A 26,736-nucleotide genomic window follows, 5' to 3' on the forward strand; every position below is an offset into this window, starting at 1 on the left:
ACAAGTGTGGGCTGGGTCTGGGGTGTGCCAGACTGGCTAGACTCCAGCACCCACTGGGTGCTCATGAGAATCAAGGTAGGTGTAGGATGGACTAGGCTAGGTCTCTGCCCCTGGTGAGCCATGTGTGAACTGTGTCTGGGTGTGGATCAGACTTGGCTGGGTTGTAACACCCAACAGTAAAAACCAGAATGGGTAAAGGCCAGTCAGGAAAGGCCATTGTTCCTGCTAGGACAGGAAGGGACTAAGTAGGGCTGACCCATGGACCCACTGATGGGTGTGAGATCTGGCATTAGGAGAGGTTCGGATGGAGGAGCTTGGGTAACTCCTCTGTCAGGACACATTCCCTGCAGGTGAGTGCAAGAACCACAATAGGAAGCAGACCAGACCAGGCCAGGGAATGATATCCACCCACACACATTTCGCAGAGGTCTGGTGGTGGCAGAGCAGAGGAGTGAAGTCATATCACCCACTGGGGAATCTGAGCACCAGAATGGACTGTGGGTCAGGCCAGGTTGTGCTATAACACAAGTCAATTCACATGAGGGTGAGGGCTGGGACCCAGATGGGTTGGGCTAGGCTATAACCCCCACCAGTGTAAGCTGCAATTGGTGGTAGGCCAGGCCAGGACAGGCTACAGCACCCACTGGCAAATGCCAAGGTGAAGTGGGCCTTGTCAGACTGGGCCACAGCACCCAACAAGCATATGTGAGACCTGGGGTGAAGGGGTGGCGAAACTTGTAGGGGAACTACGGGGGGCCTCCCTGCTGGACCACCACTCCCACGGGAGAGCGTGAGTTGGGATGGGGACAGACCAGGCCAGGTAGGGCTACAACACCTGGTGGCCTCTTGTAAGCTGGATCAGGGAAAAGCCAAGTTGGGTTGACTGTTTCTTCTTCTGGTGCATGCATGAGCCAGAGTAGCTGTGGGTTGGCTGGGTTTTACCACAGCATCAGCTGGCAGATGCTGGCACGGAAGGCAAATTCTATCAAGTTAACTGCAAAACAATCTGGAAAGTACAAGATCAGGGGGCCGGGGGGGGGGGGCGGGGAGAGCAGAATTATTGCGGGTTGCTCCAGCTAGGCTGCAGCTCCCACTGGTATACATGAAGGCTGAGTGTAGGATCAGGCTGGACTGTAACACCCATTGCTTTGTGTAGAAGACAGGGCTGGAGGCAGAACTGACCCAACAGTTGCAACCAACAGCATGTGTATAAGCTGATTGAAGTGAGGGACTATACCGGATCCTGTATTGGCAAGCAAACACAAGAATCAGGTCTGGGATCACCTTAGCCTGAATACTTACAAAATCTATTTTGGGGGGAATCTGATTTATTTGAAAGAGTGACAGAGAATGAGAGAGACAGAGACTTTCTATACTCTTCATTTACTCCCTAGATGGCCACACGGCCACAGATGGACTAGGCCACACCAGGAGCTTCTTCTGGGTCTCCCACATATTGGTAAGGGCCCAAACACTTAAGTCATCTTCTGCTGCTTTTCACATGCCATTACAGGGAGCTTAGAAAGTGGAGCATCTGGGGCCCGGCACCAAAGCCTAGCAGCTAAATCCCTCACCTTGCGTGCACCAGGATCCAATGTGCACACCAGTTCCTGTCCTGGATGTTCCACTTCCTATATAGCTCCATACTTATGGCCTGAGAAAGCAGTAGAGGATGGCCCAAAGCCTTGGGCCTCTGTGCCCATGTGGAAAGAGACTATTGGCTCCTCTGGCTTCTAATCAGCTCAGCTCCAGCCATTGCGTCTACTTGGGGAGTGAATCTGTGGTTTGAAGATCTTTCTTTCTGCCTCTTTTTCTCTGTAAATCTGACTTTCCAATAAAAATAAATAAATCTTAAAAAAAAATAATAAGTGGAACAGCTGGGACACAAGCAGGCATCCTACAAGATGCTGGTGTCACAGCCAACAGTCTTGCCTGCTATGCCACAATGCTAGCACAATCACAATTTTCACATAGCATAATATGCTTCATGTTATACATGAAAATAATGTTCCCTTGTATCCTAACAATAGATTTCTTACTGAAAATAACTTTAAAATCCATGTGATTGGCATAATTGCATGACTCCATTCAATTTAGCACTCTGTATTGTCTAAATTCCAGTTTGTGGCTGATATTGAAAAGTGGTTCAAAAATAAGGCAAACCTTTAAGTACTTAGCCAATTTGAACTATACTATGGAGAAAAATACTGTGTTCATTCATGAGGAAAATAACATTTCTTTAAAATATTTATGTTGTCAAGGCAGATTTCTGCAAGAACTAGATGCTTAAGTATGGTATGCTCTAATTTTTTTAGACTGTCATTACATCAGACTTCCAGAAAATGTCTTTTTAACAATACAAACCACATCTTTCAGAACAAGCACAGAATTTGATAAATGGCACAACAGTTCCACTTTCCTAATGAACCGTGCTCCCACGTTGTTTCCCCAACATATCTCTCCACCGTGTCAGAATGTGGGTGCATCTATGAAAATTGGTATCATTGCTGGGAAGTCTGAAAGAAATAACAAGGTGTATGGTGCTACTAGTGGTGTGAACACAAAATAACTCGCAGTCTGGGGCAATCAGAGCGGTGTACTCATGGTAAAAGGCAAGGAGGCTCTGAGGGATACCAAGCAATGCTAAACCGGAAAAGCTGTAGGGGCCTCCACGTCAGCAGAAGCCAAAGTATAACTAAAACACAAGCTACCAACAAACATTCCATGAGTCTCTACTACACACTAAAGCCTCCGATAGTAGGTATAGATAGAATAATGAATAAATAAGTAATGAAGGAGGTAAACATTAAATGAATCATACAGAAACACACAAAATGAATCACCTAATAAATTGCACTTAACATTCTGGTTCATCTTGGACCTGGTGCTATCGATAGCGTAGTGGTTCAAGTCCTCGCCTTGCATGCGCCAGATCCCATATGGCCGCCAGTTCTAACCCCGGCAGCCCTACTTCCAATCCAGCCCCATGCTTGTGGTCTGGGAAAGCGGTTGAGGACCTTGGGACCCTGTACCCATGTGAGAGACCCGGAAGAGCTCCTGGCTTCAGATTGGCTCAGCTCCAGCCATTACAGCCGCTAGGGGAGTGAACCATTGAATGGAAGATTTTCCTCTCTGTTTTTCCTCCTCTCTGTATATCTGCCTTTCCAATAAATAAATCAATCTTTAAAAAAGAAAAAAAATTGGTTCATCCTGACTAATATAAAAGATTAATCAGCTCTACAAAACAGTGGGAGCAATATGGCCATCTTTTTAATATAACTAAATGGCTATGCTAACAAATTACTATCTCCTGATTTCAGATGTTAAGAAGGGTTCTTTTCTTTGATTCTGTTCATCTGACCAAAAGAAAAAAAATTGCTGATTATACACAGAACTATTTAACACTCTCTGCCCTTCTATTGTTTGCCCCTTCATCTGTTTTCTAATTGGTTTCAAATTCTACCTCTTCAAAATACCAAAGTAAGAGATGAAATGCATTAGTCAGCATTTTGTTACAAGACCTATTGTGGGCCTTGTGATACAGCTAGCAAAACTGCAGCCTGGGATGTTTGTACCCCAAATCAGAGTGCCTGGAAATGAGTTCCACTTCTACTTCTCCAGAGCTTCTTGTTTATGTACCTGTGAGGCAGAAGATGGCCCATACACTTGGGTCCCTGCCTTGTGGCCTAAGCCTGGTCCCTGTCTGGCTATTTCAGGCAGATGGGGAGTGGGTCAAGAGATGAGAGCATGCTCTTGCTCTCTCACACTTACTTTCTCTCTTCATTTCTTCTTCTCTACCTTCCCAATTTAAATAAATAGACAAATTTCAAATCCTGAGAAGAGCTACTTAGTAAGGAATAAGGTTTATTTTGACTGACATTTTTGGAATTTTTATAGGCCAAGATGAGATGGCCCCTAGGCATCTAGTAAGATAGAAGAAAGACAAGGGGACAGGCACATGCTAATCCAGAAAGCAAACACAGAGGAAAAATGCTCTTGCTCTGTTTTAATGCCTGCTCATGTTAAATTGACAATGATTCGATCATGGAGTTCCACCACAGCGACCTAATTCAACCCAACCAGTTCCCTAAGGCCTCTGCCTCCAGACTCCATAACTGAATCAGTCTTAATCCATCAAGCATTAATATTAGCCTATTAATTGTTAACATAGGGTTTTTGTGTTTAACAGTCTGCATGAGTTTTAGCAAAAAAAAAAAAAAATCCTGTTTGAGCCATAAAATGAAGTAATCTTTGAGATAATTGAAGACATTATATATGATTTTAAATTGTCAAAAAGAAAAGTTGAGAAAAAAGATTAACAACTGGGCTGAACCAACAGCTATAGCAACCCCAAACCTTGCTTGCTTACTATCAGTAAGCGTGCTCTGTTGTTCATATCACAATTTGATCCAGGTTCACAGAAAGGAGAGAAGTGTACTCTGCTCCGACCAACTTCTCAGAGGCCCAAGCTCTATCAGTTTGATAATTCTACTGTTCTCTAGTTAGTCTTCCTCGCACTCTTCTGCAATTGATCAGTTTTCAAGGGGAAAAAATGGTGAAGAGAACAGAGAAGAAAATCCACTCATAACTGCTTAGACCCAAGGTGATATATATCACATGCATCCACATTCCATTCATAATAAATAATCACATGATCCTACCTTAAGTACAAAGGAGGTGGAACTGTAGTTTAACAGTATGTCAAGACATTGGTACCTATCATGAGCTAGAAGCTGTTGACCCAATCCTACACATGATTTAGCCTAAACCTTTAAAAATGTGGTAGTCTCACAGAATTATATTTCTTCCAAGATAGCTTACAATTACAAAAACGAGTAACCCAATGGATAGGTAAAAGCTTTGCTGCTTTTTATCACCTAGCTTTAGTCATTTATGTTGTCACCCTACTGACTTAAGAATTCACAAGCCTGACACCAGCTTAGTGGCACCACGGATTCACTCCACCACCTGCAATGCTGGCATCCCACATTGAGTGCCAGTTTGATCCATGGCTGCTATACTGCAAATCCACCTCCTGCTAATGTGCCTGAGAAAGCAGCAGAAGATGGTCCAAGCAACTGGTTCACCGTCACCTATGTGGGAGATCCAGATGGAGTTTAAGGCTCCTGACCTCGGCCTGGTGTAGTTCTGACCATTACGGACATTTGGGAAGTGAACCAGCATATGAAGGTTTAGGTCTCTACCACCCAACCCACCCTCCATAACTCTGCCTTTGAAATGACCAATCTTTAACAAAAAGAAGAATTCACAAGCCCACCCAGATTTGGAAGAGAGGAATCCTAGACCAATGTATTGCATACAAAGAAAGGGGAAATTTTTGATCCATAACTAGTAGGAAATGGGCATTTGGTAATGGCATTCTTGTTGGTACAATACCAAGGTAGCACAGAGCATCACATGGCAAAAGAAAGCATAGTCAGGAAAAGAATCACATGGCTAGCAAGGGAGCAAAGAGTAACTGGGCGTGACTCTGGCTCCTACAACCAAACTCTCAAGAAAAAGCTTCTGAAAGCATCCCACCAACAACCTAAGACTTTCCAACCAGACTTACTTCCTAAACACCATAAAATGATTCAGTTTCCATCCTCTTAGTACTACCAACTTATGACTTTGAGGATTTAATCATCTGACTGGGTTCAGGAGCAAAACAACCATGGCAGGTACCAAGGTCATATTATAGGGGAACAAGTACAATGAAAGACATTGTGATGCCTCATTTGGGGAAATACCATTTCCTACATACATGATCTTAGACTATTGAATTTCAATATTTGAAAGTCATTTGTATTATATAGAATAAGGGTAAGCAAACCATGATCCACTGCTTGTTTTTGTAAACAAAACTGTACTGAAATACAGCCACATCTACTAATTGAAAGAGTCATAGGCTAAAAAAAAAAAGAGCCATAGAGATCTACTCAAAGGTAAAAATATTTACAGGGTGGCCTTTTACAAAGTTTTCTGACTTATAGGCAGATTGTTAATTAAACACACAAACACTCAAGTTAGACAACCTGATTTCAAATCTCAGTTTTGGAGGTAGCCAGTTATTGTGGCTTTAAGCAAGCTACTTAATCTAAGTTGGCATTTTCTGACCTATTTTATATAAAATCTGTCATTAAGTCAGTAGTATTAAATGAAACAATGCATGAAAAGCCACTCATAAATCTTCATTCTTGTTATTAGAAAAAGTACTTCAAAAATATCAGCAAGGTCCATTCATGTTGTGCGCTTGTCTGCAAAGAGTCATACACTGCAGATTTCAACATGTCTGCGAGTACAGGAAGCTTTATTTTTAATCATTCTATTTGAAATTTCTTCTTTCTGGTTGGTTTAGATGTGTCCCTTAGGGATCTATGCTATCAAACCTTATACTATCTCCTTGAGGCTACATAAAACACCTCTTCCAAATGCTAGGTTCTCCTAATATTTGAAAGAATTTGCCTGAATTTTATCTTATCAAGAATATACATCTTCAGTTCTTTCCTTTGCTTCTCCTAAGACTCAATTTGTGTCCTTTTTCCCACCTCTGTATTTTCCTTTAGAGAGGAATATAATACTTTTATTCTGACTTGTAAAAGACCTCAGGATCACAGAAAGGTTTAGGCTCTTGATCCCTAAACTCTCTGTATTATTCTGGTCACTTGTGCTTCTCAGTCTTTTCCACCCCTCTTGCTCTGGGAGTTGGTTTTAGATTCTGAGATAAGCTCTCCTATTTACCCACCTAAACACTTCATCTTATATATCTTCACCTTACAGAGATCTTTCCAGATTTGATTGGAAGTTGTCATTGCCCATTATCAGGTTTTTATCATCCAGACATATTTCTGATAACTTTATCTAGACCTTAATAAACATCTCATCAAGTTAAAATTAATGCAATGAATAGGCCTGAACCCAATTAAGGCAATTAGTATTATTTTAATAATTACATTGCTACCTTCTTGGTCTTTGGTTGACTTTAATAATTATCTAATTCATCAGTCTCACTTCAAGTATCATTTCTCTTAGTAATAGAAGTTAGAGGCAAATGCTAATGAAAATATAAAACATTTTTCTTTCAATATTACACTCAAAAATTATGAATCCCTGAGGCTGGCACCTTGCAGCACCAGCATTCCTTATGGGCACTGGTTCATGTCCCAGCTGCTCCACTTCCAATCCAGCTCCCTGCTATGGCCGGAGAAAGCAACAAAGGTCAACCCAAAGCCTCAAGACCCAGAACCTAAGTGGAGACCTAGAAGAAGCTCCTGGATCCTGACTTCAGATTGGCTCAGTTCCAGCTGTTGCAGCCATTTGGGGAATTAACCAGCAGATGAAAAACCTTTTTCTTTGTGTCTCTCCTTCTTTCTGCAAATCAGACTTTCCAATACAAATTTTTAAATCTTTTTTTAAAATATCCATCTATATTATTCAATGGCCTCCAGATAAATGAAACCAACTAGACTGATTTGTTCTAAGGAATTTATTCACATGATTATGGAGGCTGGTAAGTCCAAGGCTGGCAAGCTGGGGATCCAAAGAAGAGTTGCGATTCAAGTTCAAAGATATTCTACTGTTTTAATATCTTCAACTGATTAAATGAGATCCATTCACATTGTGAAGTGTGAATGAAACAGTTTTCCCAAAGTTCACTTAAATATTAATGTAAACCTAAAAAAATCCTTCAAGAAAGTATCTAGAATAACATAGAATGACACATCTGGGAAATACAGTTCAAACAAGCTGACACATAAAAGTCAACATGAGAGTGGCTCTAATGCCTGTAGATATTTTTTTCTTGCAATGAAAGTAGCTAAAAATATAAGTAGCTAAAAATTCAAGTTTGATAATTGGCCCTTTTATAGCACATAGTCTGTTACAAAAAACCACAATTAAGTTTGTGTCTGTCTGAGTGGGTAAATGGCAAGAAATACCAGTTTATTTTGTTTTCTAAGTACACCGTCTTAACACATAAACTAAAGTTTAACTTTTCTAAATCCATAGACGAATAATAGTGGGAAGAAATGAGACAAACTAGGATTTGTGAAGTTAACCTTGAACCAGGTATTTGGTTCAGCAATCAGGTCGCCACTAAGATGTCTATAACCCATATCAGAATTCCCAGGACCGAGTCATGCCATCACTTTCAATCCAGCTTTCTGCTAACGCACATCCTGAAAGGCAGCAGATGCTGGCTCAAGGACCTGCGCCTTTCACTCTCATGGAAGACCTGGATTGTATTTCTGCCTCCTTGTTTCAGCCTAGCCCAACCAGCAGATGAAAAATTTCTCTGTGTCCAAATAAAATGAAGATAAATAGAAATTTTTAAATAAGTTTTCTAGTACTGATATAAGATGTAAAATCTAGACGTAACAATGAATTCATTTTTGTCCCTGAATTCACTCACCTCTTCTGAAATATTACTTTCATATTTTCAATGTTTGTAATATTTTAAATTCCAATTATTTCTTCAAATGATTTCACAAGATTATTGAAACAAATATCTAAATAATAAGCTATCAAAGCACTAAATGTGAGCTCAGCACAATATCTGTGATGGAACTCTATTAGATTAAAAAAATGTCAGTGTGCTGTCTATGGAAAATATATTTTACTGAACTACTGTCTTGACACTGTTTGAATAATTCTAAGTCTCTATGTGACTTTGTTTCCATATTAGCCATTTATAATGAACAGAAGTTACTGATTTAGAAGTTTTAACAGACTTTAAGATTTATTTAATGAACCCTACATTAGTTCCTTTTGTGTGTGTATGTGAAGCTCACGGATTCTTTTGTTATACTTTCCACTGTTTAGGTCTGGATGTGTGGAGGAGAAATGTTTGATGTTCCGTGTTCTAGAGTTGGTCATATCTACAGGAAGTATGTACCTTACAAAGTTCCATCTGGGACCAGCCTGGCAAGAGTGAGTAACTGGGGATGAAAACAGGATAAAAGTGACAGGATTTTCTATGGAGAGAGTAACTGGCCTCCCTCATGGCATAATTTAGGCACAGGAGGACGATAATGCTTTAGTGTATAAGGAGTTTCTACTTTTCTGATTTTTATTTCCATTTTCCATTGGTATTATTGCAAAACATCTGACATAGCAGACATCTTCAAAACTTCACAGAAAATGTATATCACAAGAAGGTGTGGGATTTTAAAAACTTTACATTCTAAAATAAACTTGTGTTTTAATTCCCTTTTTCCCATACATTCATAAGAGTGCCCTTCAATATGTTTATTGATATTCTTTATCTTGTAGATAAAAAATGGATGATTTAGCAAATGTCTTGTTCACACATACACACATGAAAGACAATAGCACAGTAGGAGTTTGAGAATGAATCTACATGTCTATAGAATGAATCTCAATTATTTTCTCGATGTGGAGTCTAACAGGACAGTTAACAGACAGAAGGAAAATGGGGGAAATGGGAGATAGAGGAGGTGGATGTCCAAAAACTGCCTTCTTATTTGCAACTAAGCCCAGCTTTGCATTAAATTCTATTTCATCCTCAAAATTATAAAACCTACCAAATCTTTTTTTTTAAGTTTTATATACAAAATGCAAGGATTCCTTTCTCTGCCTTTTACAAAATTCCCGTACAAGTTTGTGAGGACATAGTTGCTATACTTTCTCCCCACTGATCCTGACAATTGCTCAATTTTCTTCTTCACGGCTGAGGTCTTCGTCTTCAGCGTAATATGCATCTGCTACTTTTCCAATGCCAAATCCAGAGAATGTCTTTTACCACATCCATTGTACAGTGCCCTCTATAGGGATTTATTCCTGAATTATTAATTTTGGCTCTTTTTTTCTCAATAGACAACTTATAACAATTTGAGACTTTTATACAAAGCTCCAAAACCTCATATCACAAACTAACTTTGTAATAAACAAATAAACAAGCATACTGGAGCATCAGGACTCATTACAGCATTCATACTTCAAAGGCTAAGACTGTGTTTGTTTCATTGGCCGCTGTGCTCCCAGTGAACATTGAGATGTTTGTGGAAAAGAAAAATGCTAATCAAGAAAACACTATGGGCTTAAGATGTTTTGTAAGATTTATGTGTTATACTTGAAAGAGCTAGAGAAAGAGAGAGAGAGACAGAGAAATATTTCAGCTAGTTGCTGCAATGGCCAGAGCTGGGCCAATCTGAAGCTGGCAGCCAGGAGCTTCCTTCGGGTCTTCCACATGGATGTAGGGGCCCAAGACTCAGGCCATCTTCAACTGCTTTCCCAGGCTATTATCAGGCAACTGGTTTGTAAGTAAAGCAGCTGGGACTCAAACTAGTGCCTATTTGGGATGCCAAAACGAATACGAAAGATAGTGCACTGGCCCCATACTTAAACATTTTAATGAAGGAAAATATAGGCTTAATTAATGGTGAAATATTTAGAGAGGAAGTTGTTCCTCTTTAGCCCATGATTATTGCCACCAGGCAGTATCACCAGTTTTCTTTAGTCACATCCATAATCTTATTTATGGCAGTTACAGTTTAGAATAATGAAGTTGCATTATATACACCTTAAAGAAAGTAGTCCAGTTTTTCCTTCCTCCACCTAAAATGAATTAGACATAAGCAACATACTCCCCTAAAAAACTATAGAAATACACTATTTGAGGAAAAGAAAAACATTTACAAAATCATAAATTAATTAAAGAGCAGTATTTTAGGTAAGGAAATATGGGCATTTTTACGATTTATTTATTCTTATTAGAAAGGCAGATTTACAGACAGAAAGCAAGACAGAGAGAAAGATCTCCAGTCTGCTAGTTGACTTCCCAAGTGGCTGCAGTGGCCAGGGTTGAGCCAATCTGAAGTCATGAGCCAAGAAACAAAAATGTCTTCCAGGTCTCCCACATAGGTACAGTGTTCCAAGGCGCTAGGCCAACCTCCACTGCTTTCCTAGGCCACAAGCAGGGAGCTGGATGGGAAGTAGAGCAGCATTTACACGACCCTGTGCCCATATGGGATCCCAGCAGATGCAAGGCAAGGATTTAGCCACTGAGCCATTACACCAAGCCTGAAACATGGGTTAGCTTAGTCATAAGACCTATTATATCAGAATTCAAAAATAAGAATTTATACAAAAGTTAGTGATTGAACAATTGGACACACACATCACAAATGAATCATGTGGATATAAATCTTGGTGGTTTAAACTATCCTAAAGATAATGCTGTTCTATGATTTATCCATTTTCATTCACACATAGGTTTTCAGCTTATCCCCCTAAATGATTCATTTCATTTGCAAGATGGATGATTTGTGTGGCTGTTTTATAGTCAAAAATAAAATGTAAAAGTGGGAGGTGGGACCAGATGAGTTGCACTGATCTAAAAACGATCATTTTCAAAAAAATAAAACTGTCCATATATTTTTAGGAAAGAAATTTAGTATTTTTTCAAGAACTGTCAAATATAGGGAAACTGTGACAAACACATAAAACTTCCAGGAAAAAGTAAGTATCCAAGTGAAAAAAAAGTCCATAATTCTGAATTTTAATCTTTTCTACTTAAATTTTACTTGAGAGCTCATTTTTATTTTTTCTAAGCTACTAGAGCAATCAGAAAGTCATAAATATTGAAGCTCAACTGTCAGTCTAAGAACATTTTATGATTTTAAGTTTAAAAAGTACATTAAAATGAGAAACAATCCTGATTTTTTGAGGAAGAATCTTAAGTACCGTGCAACACTATGAATTATTATTAAATCTTCAGAAATGATAAGTTTGTAAAGATGCTTAAAATGCAGGGTCACAACTACTCAGTTAACATTTAAATCTTCCCAGCTTCATTTGCAAGTGGAGAAGAAGCTGGAGACATGACCCTGAAGGCTTATTTTCTTTAAAAAACTGGTTTATTTCTTTTAAAATATATATCTTTCATTTATGTGCCTGGGTTAAATGATGATCCCAGCAAACCTCCAAAATACATGAACACAGACACAGACTCATATTTGTCAAAAGTCTACGTATTCTAAGCATCATATAGAAATAAATTTAAATAATTAGGTTTTCAATGCGTTCTAGTTACCTAGTGCTACACTTTGGTTGGAACAGACAAGGTAAACATAAATGAGGAGTGGGCGTTGGGCTCTGTTAAAAACGCCTCTCAGGACGCCTACATCTCATACTGCAGTGCCTGATTCCTGTCCAGGCTTGGCTCACAATTATCAGCTTCCTGCCAGTGTGCACCTGGGAAAGCAGCAGGTGAAGATTCAAGTACTTGGGTCCCTGCCATCCTTGTGGAAGACTCAGCTGGAGTCCTAGGCCCCTGGTTTTGACCTGGTCTAGTCTGACTGCTGCATGTGGTTTGGGAGCAAAGCAATGGATGAGTTTGCTCTCTCTGTCTCTCTCTCTCTTTTAATTATGGAGAGTGAAACAAAGAGAATCCATATTTAAATATATACATATATTAAATCATTAGAAACCAAGATAACGCGGAGTTGTTCAAATGCATAGAGGAAAGAGGAGAAGAGAAGGTGGTATCACAGCTATGATCTGCTCTAGTCCTCTCTGGAATTGAAAGAGGACCTCCAAGCATATGCCAATTAAAGCAATAAGCTCATAGAACACTGGTTCCCAAACTCAGGATCAGTGACCAGAGTCGATTTCTTGGCATTGTTTTTTTAAATCAAACTGCATTGAATTTAGAAAAATGAGTATCACAGTAATTTTTTTCTATTAACATCATCTCTTTTCTGCAATAATTACCAGCTTTTTTTCCCTCCATTTATGATAAAAATACAACTTTTCGGTAAATGCCTTTATTTGTTCAAAACAAAAATTATCAAACCTGTATCATTTCCAACAAAATGCAAAACATCTGAATGCACTGTCTTACAATTCAGCATTATCTAGGAATCAGAATCTTACTTCTCATCAATTCAGTTGAGTATTTTTACTGGATCAGCTCAGGGTCTAATATTAGAATACTGGAGCACAGTTGGAGTATCTTTTCAACAGGGACAAACAGTAGGACTATCTTTTTCACTAGGGAAAAACAGTCCCAGAGGAAACAAATATTCATTCCCAGAGTGTTGGAACACTAGAAAATCTCCATAGCAATCATCCTTTCTTTGGCCTAGCAGGGACAGTATTCATCTCAGAAGGGACACTGAATGGTGCTGTGCATAGCCCTTGAGGGCCCCCAGGGCTAACCGAAGAATTTCAGAGAAAACCCCACATTCCAACAGACTGTTACATGCGGGGAGTTCTGTGCTGAAAGAGCAATAGTTGCTGGCCTTTTGGGGGGAAATTCATAGACTTCTTGGAGAATGTCAATGTGTTGGAGACCATCAAAGCCACAAGACCTGAGCCATGTGGATCTAATAGCAAAAACAGACTAGGGAAGTGGGAGAGGGGAGCAGTTACTGCATAACTAAACATAGCAGCTGACACAAAACCATTGAGTCTTAGTCCTCCTGAGAGCTGGCCAAACTGGGCATTTCCCAAGCAGGGTCCTGATGTCCTTGGAGGGCGGCTCTGCAGATGTGTGAGGAGAACTGGAAACACACACAGCTGCCTTCTGAGCAGCAGACAAGGTTAAAACCGACCTTCACCCTTCAGAGAATGCAAATCAGGGAACTGCATATTTCTGTTTCACCTCTGGCACAGTAGCAATAATTGTCTTATTGTAAAATTTCATCTTGTGTTTTATGGAAACCAATCAAGGAGCTAGAAGAATTTAGATTTTTACAACTCTCAGGATAATGGCAACAACCAAGGATGTAAAATCTCATAAAAATCAAATTGTACAGGATGTTTCACGGTTCCTGAAAACGTTAATTCACAGTAAAAAAGGGTGAATGTTGTCTGGTTAGTGAGTAAAGACACATCTGTGAGCCAGAGTCAGCCTTCCTTCCCAAACGATGCTCTTAACCAGCCTGCCCCTTAACATAGGTTGAAATAAAGAGGATCAGCTGGGGCCTCTATAGTAGGTGTGCCAGGAGGATCAAAGCACCAAGTAGGAATAAATAGGCACAGAGAAGTATGAGAGACTGTGTTTGAGATCCATGGAGTTGAATGTGCACTGGAGGAAGATCCTGGAGTAACCTCTATGCAGACTATCAGTGTGGCCTTTTTCTAACAGACCAAGAGAAGAAATTTATAACCTCGGAACAGGAAATTTCAGGATAAAAATGGAAGATCCACAATGGAAAGACAAAACTAGACAGTAACATTTTGAATATAGGAAGTATTGGTAAAGAAAATATCATGCAAGATATTTATTAGCTTACCATCCTGGACAAGCAGGGTAAGAGTTAAACATGACTGTGAGGTTTCCATCTTGGCATCTACACTTGATCTTAGCCAAAAGTCCGAGAAGCGATCCATCTTGGCATCTAATTAAAAAAAAAAAAAACTACCTCAGTATAGAGCTAGAAAAATAAGAAAGAGGTAGAGAGAAGATGCTGAGGTTGGTTTTAGATATTCTGGATTCCAAATGGTAGCCTACACATGTGTTCAGGGGCATCCAGATCTAAGGAGACATGCATATTCTTTCCATACAGAATTCCAAGAGTCCACAAAAACTTTCCACATTTTCCTTAATGAAAAAAGTATCAATTGTACCAGATTCTGTGCTAGGGCCTGGAAGGTTAAAGGATAAATAAGCAGCACACAAATCTTCATTTCTTTCAGCTGATGGCCTCAGTTATGACTATAGTGTCCACATTGCTCACAATCTAAATACAACTGTCAGAGTATTATGGATTTGAGAGAAGAAATAATGAAAATAAACTCACTACAGAATGAAATACATACCTTATACATATCCCTGAGCTTCTGATGGTTATGTCCTAGTAAACTGATCAGAAACTGAAAATATCCTAAGTTGAAGATGCATTTAGTACCCCTAACCTACTGACCATCATAGCATAGCAGTACCTTTCTGAGCTCCTGTCTGACTAGGACCTGCAACTCAATAGCACCATCCAACACAGTGAGAGAGGAGTCCACTTCATACTGGTAGCTCAGGAGGGATCAAAATTCAAACTATGGCTTCTGTTGAATCCATATTGTTTTCTCACCATAATAAAGTCAAAAATTACAAGTAAAACCATTGTTTCTCATTGGTTTTGCATAGAATAGCATGTTAAAAGTGGTATTATTAGAGAAAATGTCATAAACAGCAGATAGCACTATTTATATACAATGTTTTATGAGTTAACAAATTATGTTTAATGATCCTATAGACTACATTAATCTATATACAATCTCCTTTTTTTACTTTAAATATTTACTTAGAATTTCTTAGCTAAATGTAATGACCTTCAGAGATTTTGTATGATTATTACATCATGAGCACCAGGGCTAAATGCTGATGTCTGAGGGAAAATTAGTTATTCTGCCTCTGTCAATTGTAGGTAGACTTCCCAAGATGCCATTCTTTCAGTGCTGTCTCCCTAGTGACATCTAGCTCTACTAACTTCATACAGCTTCTCAGAATCTTAACATTAATGGAGATGCAGGAGGTGCAGAAGAGGAGGAGGCAAAGGAGGAGAACAGCTACCGAAGCCAGGCCACACAAGTCCATCGGTGAATACCTCTTTGTTGACCATGTGTCAGTTGTCCTTGCCTACAAAGAGCACAGTAACTGCCATATGCAGTTCCCCCTTGTTTATGTCGGAAAATGTATCAGTTGAAAAAAGGCATTAACCAGACTGAAATGACTAGTTTGATATCTAAAAATAAAATTACCAACAGGGCTATAAAGGATTGTGATGAATGGGAAATCTACACTCCTAAAAATTGACCTTTCTGCCCTGAAGACTGTGAATCAGTTTGCCCTCATAAAGCTGCCCAGCAAATAAGAGCTGTAACATCACAACCTTGGACATCAATAGCAACCAGCCTGTTTTTCTACTGCTGTTAAACCATAGAGCCAGATGCTTTGTTTGAAGCTATCATTGAGTTCAGGAACATAGTAGTTTGTAATGGGATTTCTTCCAAGAAGCAGGAAATGATGAATTCGTCCCCCAAACGCTCAGCCTGCATAAACAGCTAGAGCTTCTGTTGCAAAACAATCCCTCTGAAAACAACAGCCATCTCTAATCCCTCCCGACAATAAAACCCAAAGGGCAGTAAGGCTGTCCAATGCCTGTGGCAAAAAACTAGATGCTTCACATACTGCAATCCTGTGTTTGCTTCATTCCCCTCGTGATCATATTTTTAAACTACATTACCATCTATTCAGATGCAACTTTTGATTTAAGAATGCTTGGCATCTTTTACTAATATTATTTCCTCATTCACTATGATATCCTTCCTGAAAATCAGTCATGAATTTATTATGTGATAATAATGATTCAATAAATCATGAAGCACTGAAGGTGGAACTGACCAGGAAGCTGCATTCACCAGTATGTACATCGTCTGGCGCAGGGGACAGACTGAACCTGATCCTGCATTGGCTGGCTCACACAAGAATCAAATCTGAGGTCACACCAGCTGAGGTTTCTTGAGGGGCTCCCCAACTAGATGGCTAAACTAAAACCCTGGTTGTGGGGAAAAATCACAATATATGTGGTCCAACCTTGGTGTGCATGTGTCAGGACTGGGCCACCTCAGTTGCTACCTGAATGCAGCTGCCTGGTCAGTTCCACCTCCAGTGCCATCTCTCATGCAAATTGATGAGTGCTATAGCCTAGTCTGGTCCATTCTGAATCCCATCTGGGTGCACATCCGAGGGTGCTGCAGCTTAGCTCAGTCCAACACTCCCCCAGGTCCACCCCACATGTACCCCAATAGATGCTGGTGCCTTGCTCAGCCCAGTTCACCACCAGCCATGGCTCTTGTGCTCATCACAGGAACTGCAGCCTAACAGGGGAGTTCTTGCTAGCAGTGTTGCAGTCTAGTCCAGCCAGGCCCAGCCCCAGTTCCAGTTCTCATGCTTACCAGAGGAAGAAGCAATCTAGAAAGGGAATCTACACAGTTCCCCTATTAATCCTGCTCTTAGCCTTGGGTCTTCTGCATTCCAGTAGATTCTACAATCTCAGCCTCACAGGGCCTGCCTCCAGTCTCGGCATTTGCCAACAGGTGCTACAGCCTGGCTAGCCTGGCCCACTCCCAGTTCCAGTTCCAGCCTGGCACACAGATATAGTTCCAGTTAGAACTATAAGTTCCAGCTCTCATCAGCAGGTACAGCAGCCTAGTTCAGCCTGGCCCAACCCAGCCCTCCTGTGAGGTGGCAGGTATTACGATCCAACTCAACCTAGCCTGCATCCCATCATGGGTCTTGGCCATACCAGTGTACGCAGTAAATTGGTCCAGCTCAAGTCACCCCGGATACGACTCGCATACATGTTGAAGGGTGTTACAGCACAGCCTGGCCTGGCCTGGTCTGCCCCCAGCTCCTGGTCTTGCACTCACTATGAGGAGCTACAATCTAGCAAAGGAGTTCCCCTGAGTTTCCCTACTGGATCTCCTATGCACCAGTGGGTACTGCAGCCCAGCCTGATGTGGCCAGCCCATAGTCCTGGCACTCACCAGCAGGTTCTGTGGCCAGGCCTAATTTGCTCTTACCCATTCTGGCTCTTACCATTGGGTGCTTTGGCCTAGCCCAGATTGCCCCATACCCATTCTGGCTCTCACAAGTGACAGCAAGTATTACAGCCTAGCCTAGTCTGGCCTGCCCCTAAACCCAGCTCCCACACACCCACAGTCACCCTCAACCCCAGCTCACCACTGGAAGCTTTAGCTTAACAATGGCGTCTCCAGAGTTCTCCCTCAAGCCCATTCCCAGCCACAGATATTAGTGCTGACAGGTACTTCAACCTATCCTGGCATGTTCCACCCACCATCTCAGCTCTTGCTGGCAAGTTTTGCAGCCTAGCCCAGCTAGGCACAGCCCACATCCTGTCCTGACTCTCCAGTGGGTGCTATGATATGACTCACTCCAGCCTGTCTCTAGACCCAGCCCACACAAATGCTGGTGAATATTGCAGCCTGGCTTGGCTGGTCACCATGTCCAGCTCTTCATATAAACCAGCAGGTGGTGCAGTCCACAAAGGCACAAGCCCACCAGTCCCCTATAGGATCTGCCCCTGCCCCCAGATTCAGTTTTGTCACATTCTGATAGGTGTTACAGCCCAGCCTGATGTGGTCTACCCCTGCTTTGACACACAGCCAGGTGCTGTGGCTTAGCCCAGCAAGGCATACTCACACAGTCCCGGCTTTTATGTACACTTGTAGGTGGCAGACGATGCAGTTTAGCCCAGCCCAGGTCTCACATGTGGATAGGTACCTGGCTTGACTCAAACATGCCCTTCAATTCACCCTCTCCAAAGCTCTATAAACTCCCTAATCTATCTGCAAATGAAGTAGCCGGGTCCATGGAAGCCTCCAAAAGTCATTTCTGCCCTGTCAAACATGCCCTTAGCCATTCCCACTGCAATACATCCCTAGACTCCCTTCCCCAGGCAATCTGCAGTACATGCCCCCCACCTGAGGGCTACAGCAGCATATCCCCATCCAGCTTTCCCCACATATCTTTTAAAACAGAAAAAATGGAATAGGGTAGTCAACCATGCTGGCACATCGGTATAGTTAAAACAAATTTGGCATGAACTAGGCCCAGAATGCCTGCCAGCCTTGGCTGCTTTTCTGCCTGCAGTGTAACACTTGCCTAGGAACAAGGCAACCTAGACATCTGCCTACAGCTAGAGACACTTTAGCAGTTTACATTGTTATTTAGCATTATATAGTTTTCTTTGTTCAAAGCACTTGAGAAACAAAACTACATGGTGAGTTCTATTTGTAGTCTAGGGGGAATTCTAATTGCGTTTTTTATCATTTTGTCCATTAAAATTGAACATTATCCTGCATCCATTTCTCCACTGGGGCCTCAGAAAGAAAGCTTGCTCAGATAAAATAGGTTCCTGCTGCTACAAAATTAAGAAACTGAAATTTAAGCAAATTAAAATATTTCAGGATGCCATAGTCTCAATAACCAAAAATGCAACACTTCTAAGGAATAACAGGTGCTTTATAACTTTGTTTTCCAAGTGCCCAGTTGGATGGTGAAGCCACAGGAGCTCGTGGGTAGGAGGAATTCATTTTGTGGAATAAGCTGCTTCCCGTGAGATGTGTGAATACACGGTGATACTTTGCTTGAGGCCCCTGCTATTTCATTTCCATTCTAATTACCCTTGTTTCTCATAGTTTACTGATCAGTGGCAAGATTTCCACTCCCAACTGAAAATCCAACCCAAGTTTACCTCTTGGTTTTGTGATGGTTGAGGTAGAAAAAGTATTTCCATTTGATGTTGTATAACCTGAGTGATGGTAGAAAACCAAAGCAGCATGTTTTTATTTTTAAAGATTTATTTATTTGGAAGGAAGAGTTACAAAGAGAGAGAAGGAGAGATATGGATGGAGAGAGAGAGATCTTGGATCCATTGGTCCAATCCCCAAATGGCTACAAGAACGAGGGCTGTCCCAGGATGAATCAAAGAGCCAGGAGGTCCATCATGATGTCACCTGTAGGTAGTAGGAAGCCAAGCACATGGGGTATCTTCTGCTGCTTTCCCAGACCATTAAAAAGAAGCTGGATCAGAAACAGAAAAACTGGGGCATGAGGTAGTACACATATGGGATGCCTCTGCTGCAGGCGGTGCCTTTACTTACTGTGGCACAACTCCAACCCCAAAATGATAGGTTTTTTCCCCCAACATATCATACAAAAAAATAGATAGCTAGAAATTAAAGGTAAATAAATTGTGCATCTTGGGCCCAGCGCAGTGGTCTAGCAGCTAGAGTCCTTGCCTTGCATGCTCCAGTATCCCATGTGGGTGCCCTACTTCCCATCCACCTCCCTGCTTGTGGCCTGGGAAAGCAGAGGAGAACGTCCTAAAGCCTTGGAATTCTGTGTGGGAGACCCAGAGGAGGCTCCTGACCCCTGGCTTCAGACTGGCACAGCACCGGTCGTTGCAGTCACTTGGGGAGTGAATTATCGGATGGAAGCTCTTTCTCTCTGTCTCTCCTCTTCTCTGTATATCTGACTTTCCAAAAAATACATATATATTTTAAAAATTGCATCTTGTACCATATACAAAATGATGAATTAAAAATATGTTGTATATCTAAAAATACAATTTAAATGTTTCTAGAAAAGAAAATGAGGAAATAATTTTTTCAGGTAAGGCAAAAATGCCTTAGATACTGTAGGCTCTATCCGTATAAGAAAAAAATTGATGAACTTCATTGAAATCAAGACTACCTGCTCTACAAAGATACTATTAACACAACAAAACAAAATGCAAGTGCTTGAAAAAAATATTTGGAGAGTGTATTTCTAATAAATGATTTATAAATCAAATAAATAATTCTTAAAATTCAACAATATAAGGAACCAATCTTTAAAATGGGCCAAAGATTTTTAACAGATACTTCACCAAAGACAATACATACAAATGACAAATAAGTACAGTACATAAAAAGATGCATGATATTACTAGTCTTTAGGGAAATGTAAAGAACATAGCCACTTTGGAAAATAACTTAGTAATTTCTTTAAAAGTTGGATACATACCTATTATGCCCATTCTACTTCAAGATATGTTCTCAAAAGAAATAAAACAAACATACAGACCAAGACTTAGGAAGATTGTTCATAGCAATTTTATTTGTAATCGGCCCAAAATGCAAACAATTCACTTGACCAACATCAGGTAAACAGATAAATAAATTGTATATTCATAGAATTAAATACAAAAAAGTGGATACATGTTACTACACTAACTTAGATGGAAGAGCTCCATGTCCTGGGTTCAGCCTAACCAAGCCCTGGCTACTACAGGAATTTGGGGAGTGAATCAGTGGATGAAAACTCTCTCATTGTCTGTTTCTTCTCTCTCTCCCCCCCCCCCTTGTCTCTTTTTAGAAAAAAAGCCAGACACAAACACCAATGTGTGATATGATATTATTCTAGAAAATACAAATTAAACTGTACCAATAAAAAGTATTATCACTGGTTGGAATGCAGACAGGCAAGGAATTTCAAAGAGGCATGAAGGAAAGTTTGGAGGTCATAGATGTGTCCATTACTTAACTGCAGTGATGGCTTCACTAACATATACGAATGTGTTAAGTGTATCAAATTGTACACTTGTAACTGCGCAGATGATGTGAGCATTCGGGCTAGCAGTTAAGATGCCTGTTCCCGTATCAGAGTACCTGGATGTGATACCCACATGCAGCTTCTGACTCAAGCTTTCTGAAAACAAACAGGCACCAGATGACGGCACAAGTACTTGGATCCTTGGCACAATATGTAGGGCGCCTGGATTGAGGTCCTTGCTCCTGGTTCCTGGCTTCTGCCTGAACCATCCCTATTGGCATTTAGAGAGTGAACTGGGGATTAGAATAATGTTCTCTCCCTCTAACTCTCAAATAAGTGAATTTTTATTCTTTAGTAATATTGTTCTTAAATTAGGAACACAAACCTTTTTGATGATATGTTGCTAAATATTTTGGAAGTTGAGTTGATTTTGCTTGTTCACCCTATTTCTAAAGGCTGCACTAGATGCTACAGTAAATACACCATCAATATAAAAAATAATAGATTAGGGATAGAGATATATAAACAAAGAAAAATCTGACCCTTGCTCAAGACAGTCAGAAGGAGGTAACAACCTGCAAACAGCTCCCACAGCCTTGAGGAGGAGAGAGGAGGAAACTGTCTGTCAGAGAAGTCTCCTTTGCAGGGCTAGATTAGTCTCCTCTCCCTAGGAATAATAAGTTCCTTATCAGAAGGTTTCCCACCGACTTCAAAGAAGTCCATAGATCAGAGAGAAGCGGAGCTCCCCTGAATAACTGTAGTAAGGTTGGGGCTCTCTGGAAGAGATTCTCTTTTGAGCTGTACCCATGATGACATTATCATATTATCAATGATAAGAGAGCTTGGGGTGGGGCCACTGAGCCACTAAAGCATGCTTATGCATCAAAGGGGAGTCAAGGAATGCATTCAAATCAAAGCAGAATTTTTACTGTCACAGGATAGTGCTGCAATTCCTTTCTGTAGGAGTGACTGTGACAAATAAGAAACTGTTGCTGCTTGAGATTGCCTTTGCTAGCTAGCTAACACCAGTGTGTTGGAGAACACCACTAAATATATATATATATATATTTATATATATTATAAATATATATATTGCCCAAAAAAGAAAAAGAAATCTATCACTCAAGCTGCCATAATACCACAGCTTAATATTGACACAGATGCAGTGTGTGGATTGGGGTCACATCAGTGCACATGTAATAAGCACACACTGTACAATGAAACAAAAGCATGCCTATGAAGTGCGGTGGCCCAAATAACACAAATGAAAAATAATAATACTCTAAAAAATTGAACCAAGGTTTAATTTTTTAAATAACAGAACAAGAGGTTCTAAAATGTGAATGGCAAAAAATAATAATTAGTGGATAGATTTATTCAGTTCCATGAACTAGCAGAAAAAAAATCGAACTGTCTCTTTTCCTCATGTCACACAGTAAAGATGAACAGTTAGAGCTGGAAATTTGTTCTTATAAAGAGAGCCACAGATGCAAATTATCATCCCTGATAAAACATCAATCCAAAGACATGATGAACATTAGAATTAGGCAAGATTTAGTATTACAGAGTGAGAAACTCAGGCAAACTTGAATTCTAAAGCCCTCTAACATAGGGCTAGATGTGCTAAGTGCATTAATAAAGATTTAGGTGACAAAAGAAAAGGAGAGGTTAATTCCAGCTTACGTTGAATATAGAACTATGTAGTGATACACAGAGAACCACTAAAGGACTTGCAGAAAGTGCCCAGAGTAACATATAGTTTCTATTTCATTTAATCATTTTAAAAGTATGAAGGTTTGCAACATTTAAAAAGAGAAAATCTTCATTTGCTGTCTACATAAAATAAAAAACATTGTTTCTTTACTCCCTAGCTTCAGTAGCTATCGTTTCCTAAAATTGCAACCCAACTTTTGTACTGGTTGCATGCACAGCAGGTGTATCTGAATGGGATGCTGTTCTCTCCCACATCCTCCCTTGTCTAAAGTTGGGCCCGAATTAAATCCAGCTCCCATAAAGACACAGAAGGCCTTGCCCTGCTTATTTGCAGACTAAAGTTAAACCCTAACCAGGGCAGTGTAGCCATGCTGAGACCTCACCTCCACTTACCAATTAGCAATGCTGTTTCCCTGAGCTCCGTGACTGGCTCCCTGCTTGCTTCACATATAGAGGACCAGTAGGATCCCACCTGTAAGAAACCAAAAACAATGGGGTTATGTGTTTCTATTACATCAGCTGTGTGTTATCCAGACTCTTCTGCAGAGAATTACTTAAAACTTTTCTGGAATAATTCCTACAGAAGCAAAGCATGCACTATTTATTAGCAATAGCATTATTTGGCAGATTCTGCACAAATAATGCATGAATTTTTTAAAAACATTCATGGAGTACATATTATATGTAATTTACACATATAAGGAATAGAATGCCTAACTTTGAATTTCAGGTATATAGTATATGATTTTTTACTGTCAGTGCAATTCAAGCACTATTAATAATTGCAAGTATTGGTGTCAGCACTGTGATGCAGCAGCTTAAGCCTCTACCTGTGGTGCCACTATCCCATCTGGGCACCAAGTTGAGTTTCATCTGCTGTATTTCCTAGCCAATTCTTTGTTTGTGGCCTGGGAAAGCAACAGAGGATGAACCAAGTCCTTGGGACTGTACATCCACGTGGGAGCTGTAGAAAAGGCTTCTGGGTTCTGGCTTTGGACTGGCACAGCTCTGACTTTTGAGACCACTTACAGAGTGAACCAGCAGATGGAGGATCTCTCTTTCTCCCCATCTCTGTTTCTCCTTCTCTCTATAAAACCTGCCTAATAAAAATTTTGGCTTTAAGTGACCCTCTTAGCAGCACTGTTTCCATACACAGGCCTTGTGACTCCCACCATGCACTCACCTGGGGCACAGGGCAACAGGATGCAGTGTTGGGCAGCTCTTCACACTGAAAAACACAAGGAGATGAGAGAAGCTGAAGAGCGAGCCTCTAGCATGTCTTAGCCCTCAGCCAGCAGCGATCTCACACTAAGCCCCAGGAGGAAGGACCTTAGGTACATCCTGCCCAAGCAGCTGCTTGAGTCTGTGTACTGGCTAAGAGGTCTCCAGGTCTCCTATTCTCAGGACCTTTCCCTAGACAAGCACACAGAGTCACCGGGGTCCTCTTGCAGCACTGTCACTAGGCTGGGCCTCAAGTAAGCATATCACTATTCCATGTCCTGAAGTAGATGAATTTATAGTACAATCCATGGAACATCAATGAAATAATTTATTGCAATTGCTTGCAATATTTCTCAATTGTGTTTCTAATGTTTTCCCAAAAGCTAAGTACTCAGTCAGGCTAACAGTGAAAAAGCAACATTAAGCACAGTTGCAGACTAATGACCTCAGTGACTATTTGGCCAACAATATGGATGGTTTGAGCATTAAAGACTATTTCTTGATATAATAGCTGATACTTCACAAAGTTCCTTTCTTGCTGCAGAATAGATAGATCATCTATAAACCAGGATATTATCAGGCATATTAAAGAATAGTCAGAAGCTTTATTCATGTTTCAGTGTTACATATTCTTTTCTAGAGACAAACTAGTTTTTGTTGCTTTTGCAATTATTGTGCTCTTTTTTTTCTTTTACCATTGCCTGAAAAATTATCCTCCTTTTAAAAAGCAATCTATAATCTGACATTATCCTTAGAGTCTGTCCATGATTCTGTTGCTTTCTTTAGAGTATTTGAGCAATCCACAAATTCAAAGTGCAGCTTAAGGTCTGGAGCCATCCAGATATATATCTTCCAGACAAGAGAAGTTGTTTCTGCTACCAGTTAGCACTACAGAGCTTGAAGGGTTAGCAGATAACATTTATTCTCGACTAAAGCTCCTCTCAAAGGCCACAGGAACCAAGTCCAACACACGAGCTCTCCAATTTCCAATCCCATATTCTCTCTAGATCCTACTCCTACCAGCTTTACTATTCATGGAACCTATCATATGCTAGGAATGATTCTCAGTGCCTTACAGACCTTACCCTACTTACATTTTCTGGCAACCACTTCCATGATGTAGGTGCTTATTTCTGTTGCCATTTTTCAATGAAGGAATCTGACAGCCATTATCGATAAGTATTTTGTTCAATCCTCAAACTAACAAAGACTGGACCAGATATATCCTTATTTCCCTGTCATCAACCTTTCACTTTTTTCACCCCAAGGAAACATGGGAGCAGAAGACTGGCTGGCTACTTTGCGCTTCCCTTAGCCTCAAGTTGTCCATAAATTTCACTTAGTGCTTCCCTTTGTCCCAATTTATCCATAAATTACAAGTTCTTCCTGGCATCCATTTGCTCATATAAACCATCAGAGAACAAGGCTTTTAATTAATAATGTCAAGTTCTCCATCACTGAGATATCAGAATAACTACTTGTTTATCTTCCTTCTTTCCAAAATCCCTATTTGTTGAAAAAGTATTTGCAAATTTATTGACAAAGAGGAACTTGATTCTCTCCAGTTTGAGCTCTTTTAACTGCACACGAAAAATAATTTTAAAAATAATGGTTGTGAAATAACAAGAGGAGTGAGAAAACTGACAGAACTGTGAGCTAAATCATTACTGGCTCTGATTAATTACGAAATTAGCAATTGAACCCCATGCCCGGGCAGAATGTGTGCAAAGCTGCAGGGAAAGCATATCACACTGGTTGCAATTACAGAATTTCTGTTAACAAGCCACCAGTCAGAGTTACTGGAGGTTGTCTGATTTCTTGTACTTTTCTTTTCTCAATTTTCTGGTGCAACTAAAACCACTCTTTGAGTGCATAAGCCAATAAATGATTTCTTTTTTCCTAATGCACAGAACTTGAAGCGGGTGGCTGAGACCTGGATGGATGAATTTGCGGAGTACATTTACCAACGGCGGCCTGAATACAGACACCTCTCCACGGGAGACATCTCTGCCCAGAAGGAGTTGCGCAAGCAGCTCAAGTGCAAGGACTTCAAATGGTTCATGGCTGCGGTGGCCTGGGACGTGCCTAAGTATTACCCTCCAGTGGAGCCCCCGCCTGCTGCCTGGGGGGAGGTGAGGAAAGGTTGCATGAAAGGTGACATAAGAGGGTCTCCATTTCCTCCAGCCTCAGGTAGTGAAGATGAGCATGTAATCTCCTCTTAGAAATTACTAGAGCTGAAGATTTGGTTCTCAGTGTGGGTGACCTGACCCAAAACTGCTGACCACTGTTGACACCCCAAATAGAAAATTTTTAAAACACTTGGAAGAATATTTTCATTTATAATTAGTAAAATGATCACAGGAGCCTGTATCTGTCAAGGTATTCTGTAAATAGGGACAACCTGATACCCTGTATAAAATGTCTTGCTGTCTTCTATACTCAGCTTTGTTGCTATTTGCAAATCGATATGCAAGATGATGGAAGGGCTTGGCTGCTTTCCAAATCAGAGCATGCTATGCAGAATCATGAAGAAACACATTTCCATAATGCAGAGAACTGTGGGATGTCAGAAGCTACATTGGTTCCTTAAATAAGTACTAACCTTTCCACCTCTGAGTGCTTCTATTAGATTTCACTTCACGATCTAAAATGGAAACAGCTGAATAGTCCCAGATCCCTACTTTAAAATATCTAACTTTTGGCATAAAAAAGAACTATTGCAC

At 40.5% G+C, this 26,736-nt stretch overlaps 1 protein-coding gene and 1 long non-coding RNA gene across 2 annotated transcripts in view; one reads left to right on the forward strand and one right to left on the reverse strand.

Moving 5' to 3' along the window:
• Positions 1-23,216, reverse strand: part of LOC121146413 — a 399,682-nt gene extending 376,466 nt beyond the window's left edge. The window contains exons 1-2 of the long non-coding RNA XR_005882213.1: positions 23,186-23,216; positions 14,259-14,363 (exon numbers count right to left, since the gene is read on the reverse strand). This is a non-coding gene — a long non-coding RNA (uncharacterized LOC121146413). The remainder of the gene's footprint in view (positions 1-14,258; positions 14,364-23,185) is intronic.
• Positions 1-26,736, forward strand: part of GALNTL6 (polypeptide N-acetylgalactosaminyltransferase like 6) — a 726,107-nt gene that overhangs the window by 651,572 nt on the left and 47,799 nt on the right. The window contains exons 8-9 of the mRNA XM_040965775.1: positions 8,821-8,928; positions 25,924-26,145. Coding sequence (XP_040821709.1) covers positions 8,821-8,928; positions 25,924-26,145 — 330 coding nt within the window. The remainder of the gene's footprint in view (positions 1-8,820; positions 8,929-25,923; positions 26,146-26,736) is intronic.

Source organism: Ochotona curzoniae, unplaced genomic scaffold (assembly GCF_017591425.1).
Source record: "Ochotona curzoniae isolate NIBS_2020 unplaced genomic scaffold, NIBS_Ocur_1.0 scaffold_4505, whole genome shotgun sequence".
Lineage (NCBI taxonomy): Eukaryota > Metazoa > Chordata > Mammalia > Lagomorpha > Ochotonidae > Ochotona > Ochotona curzoniae.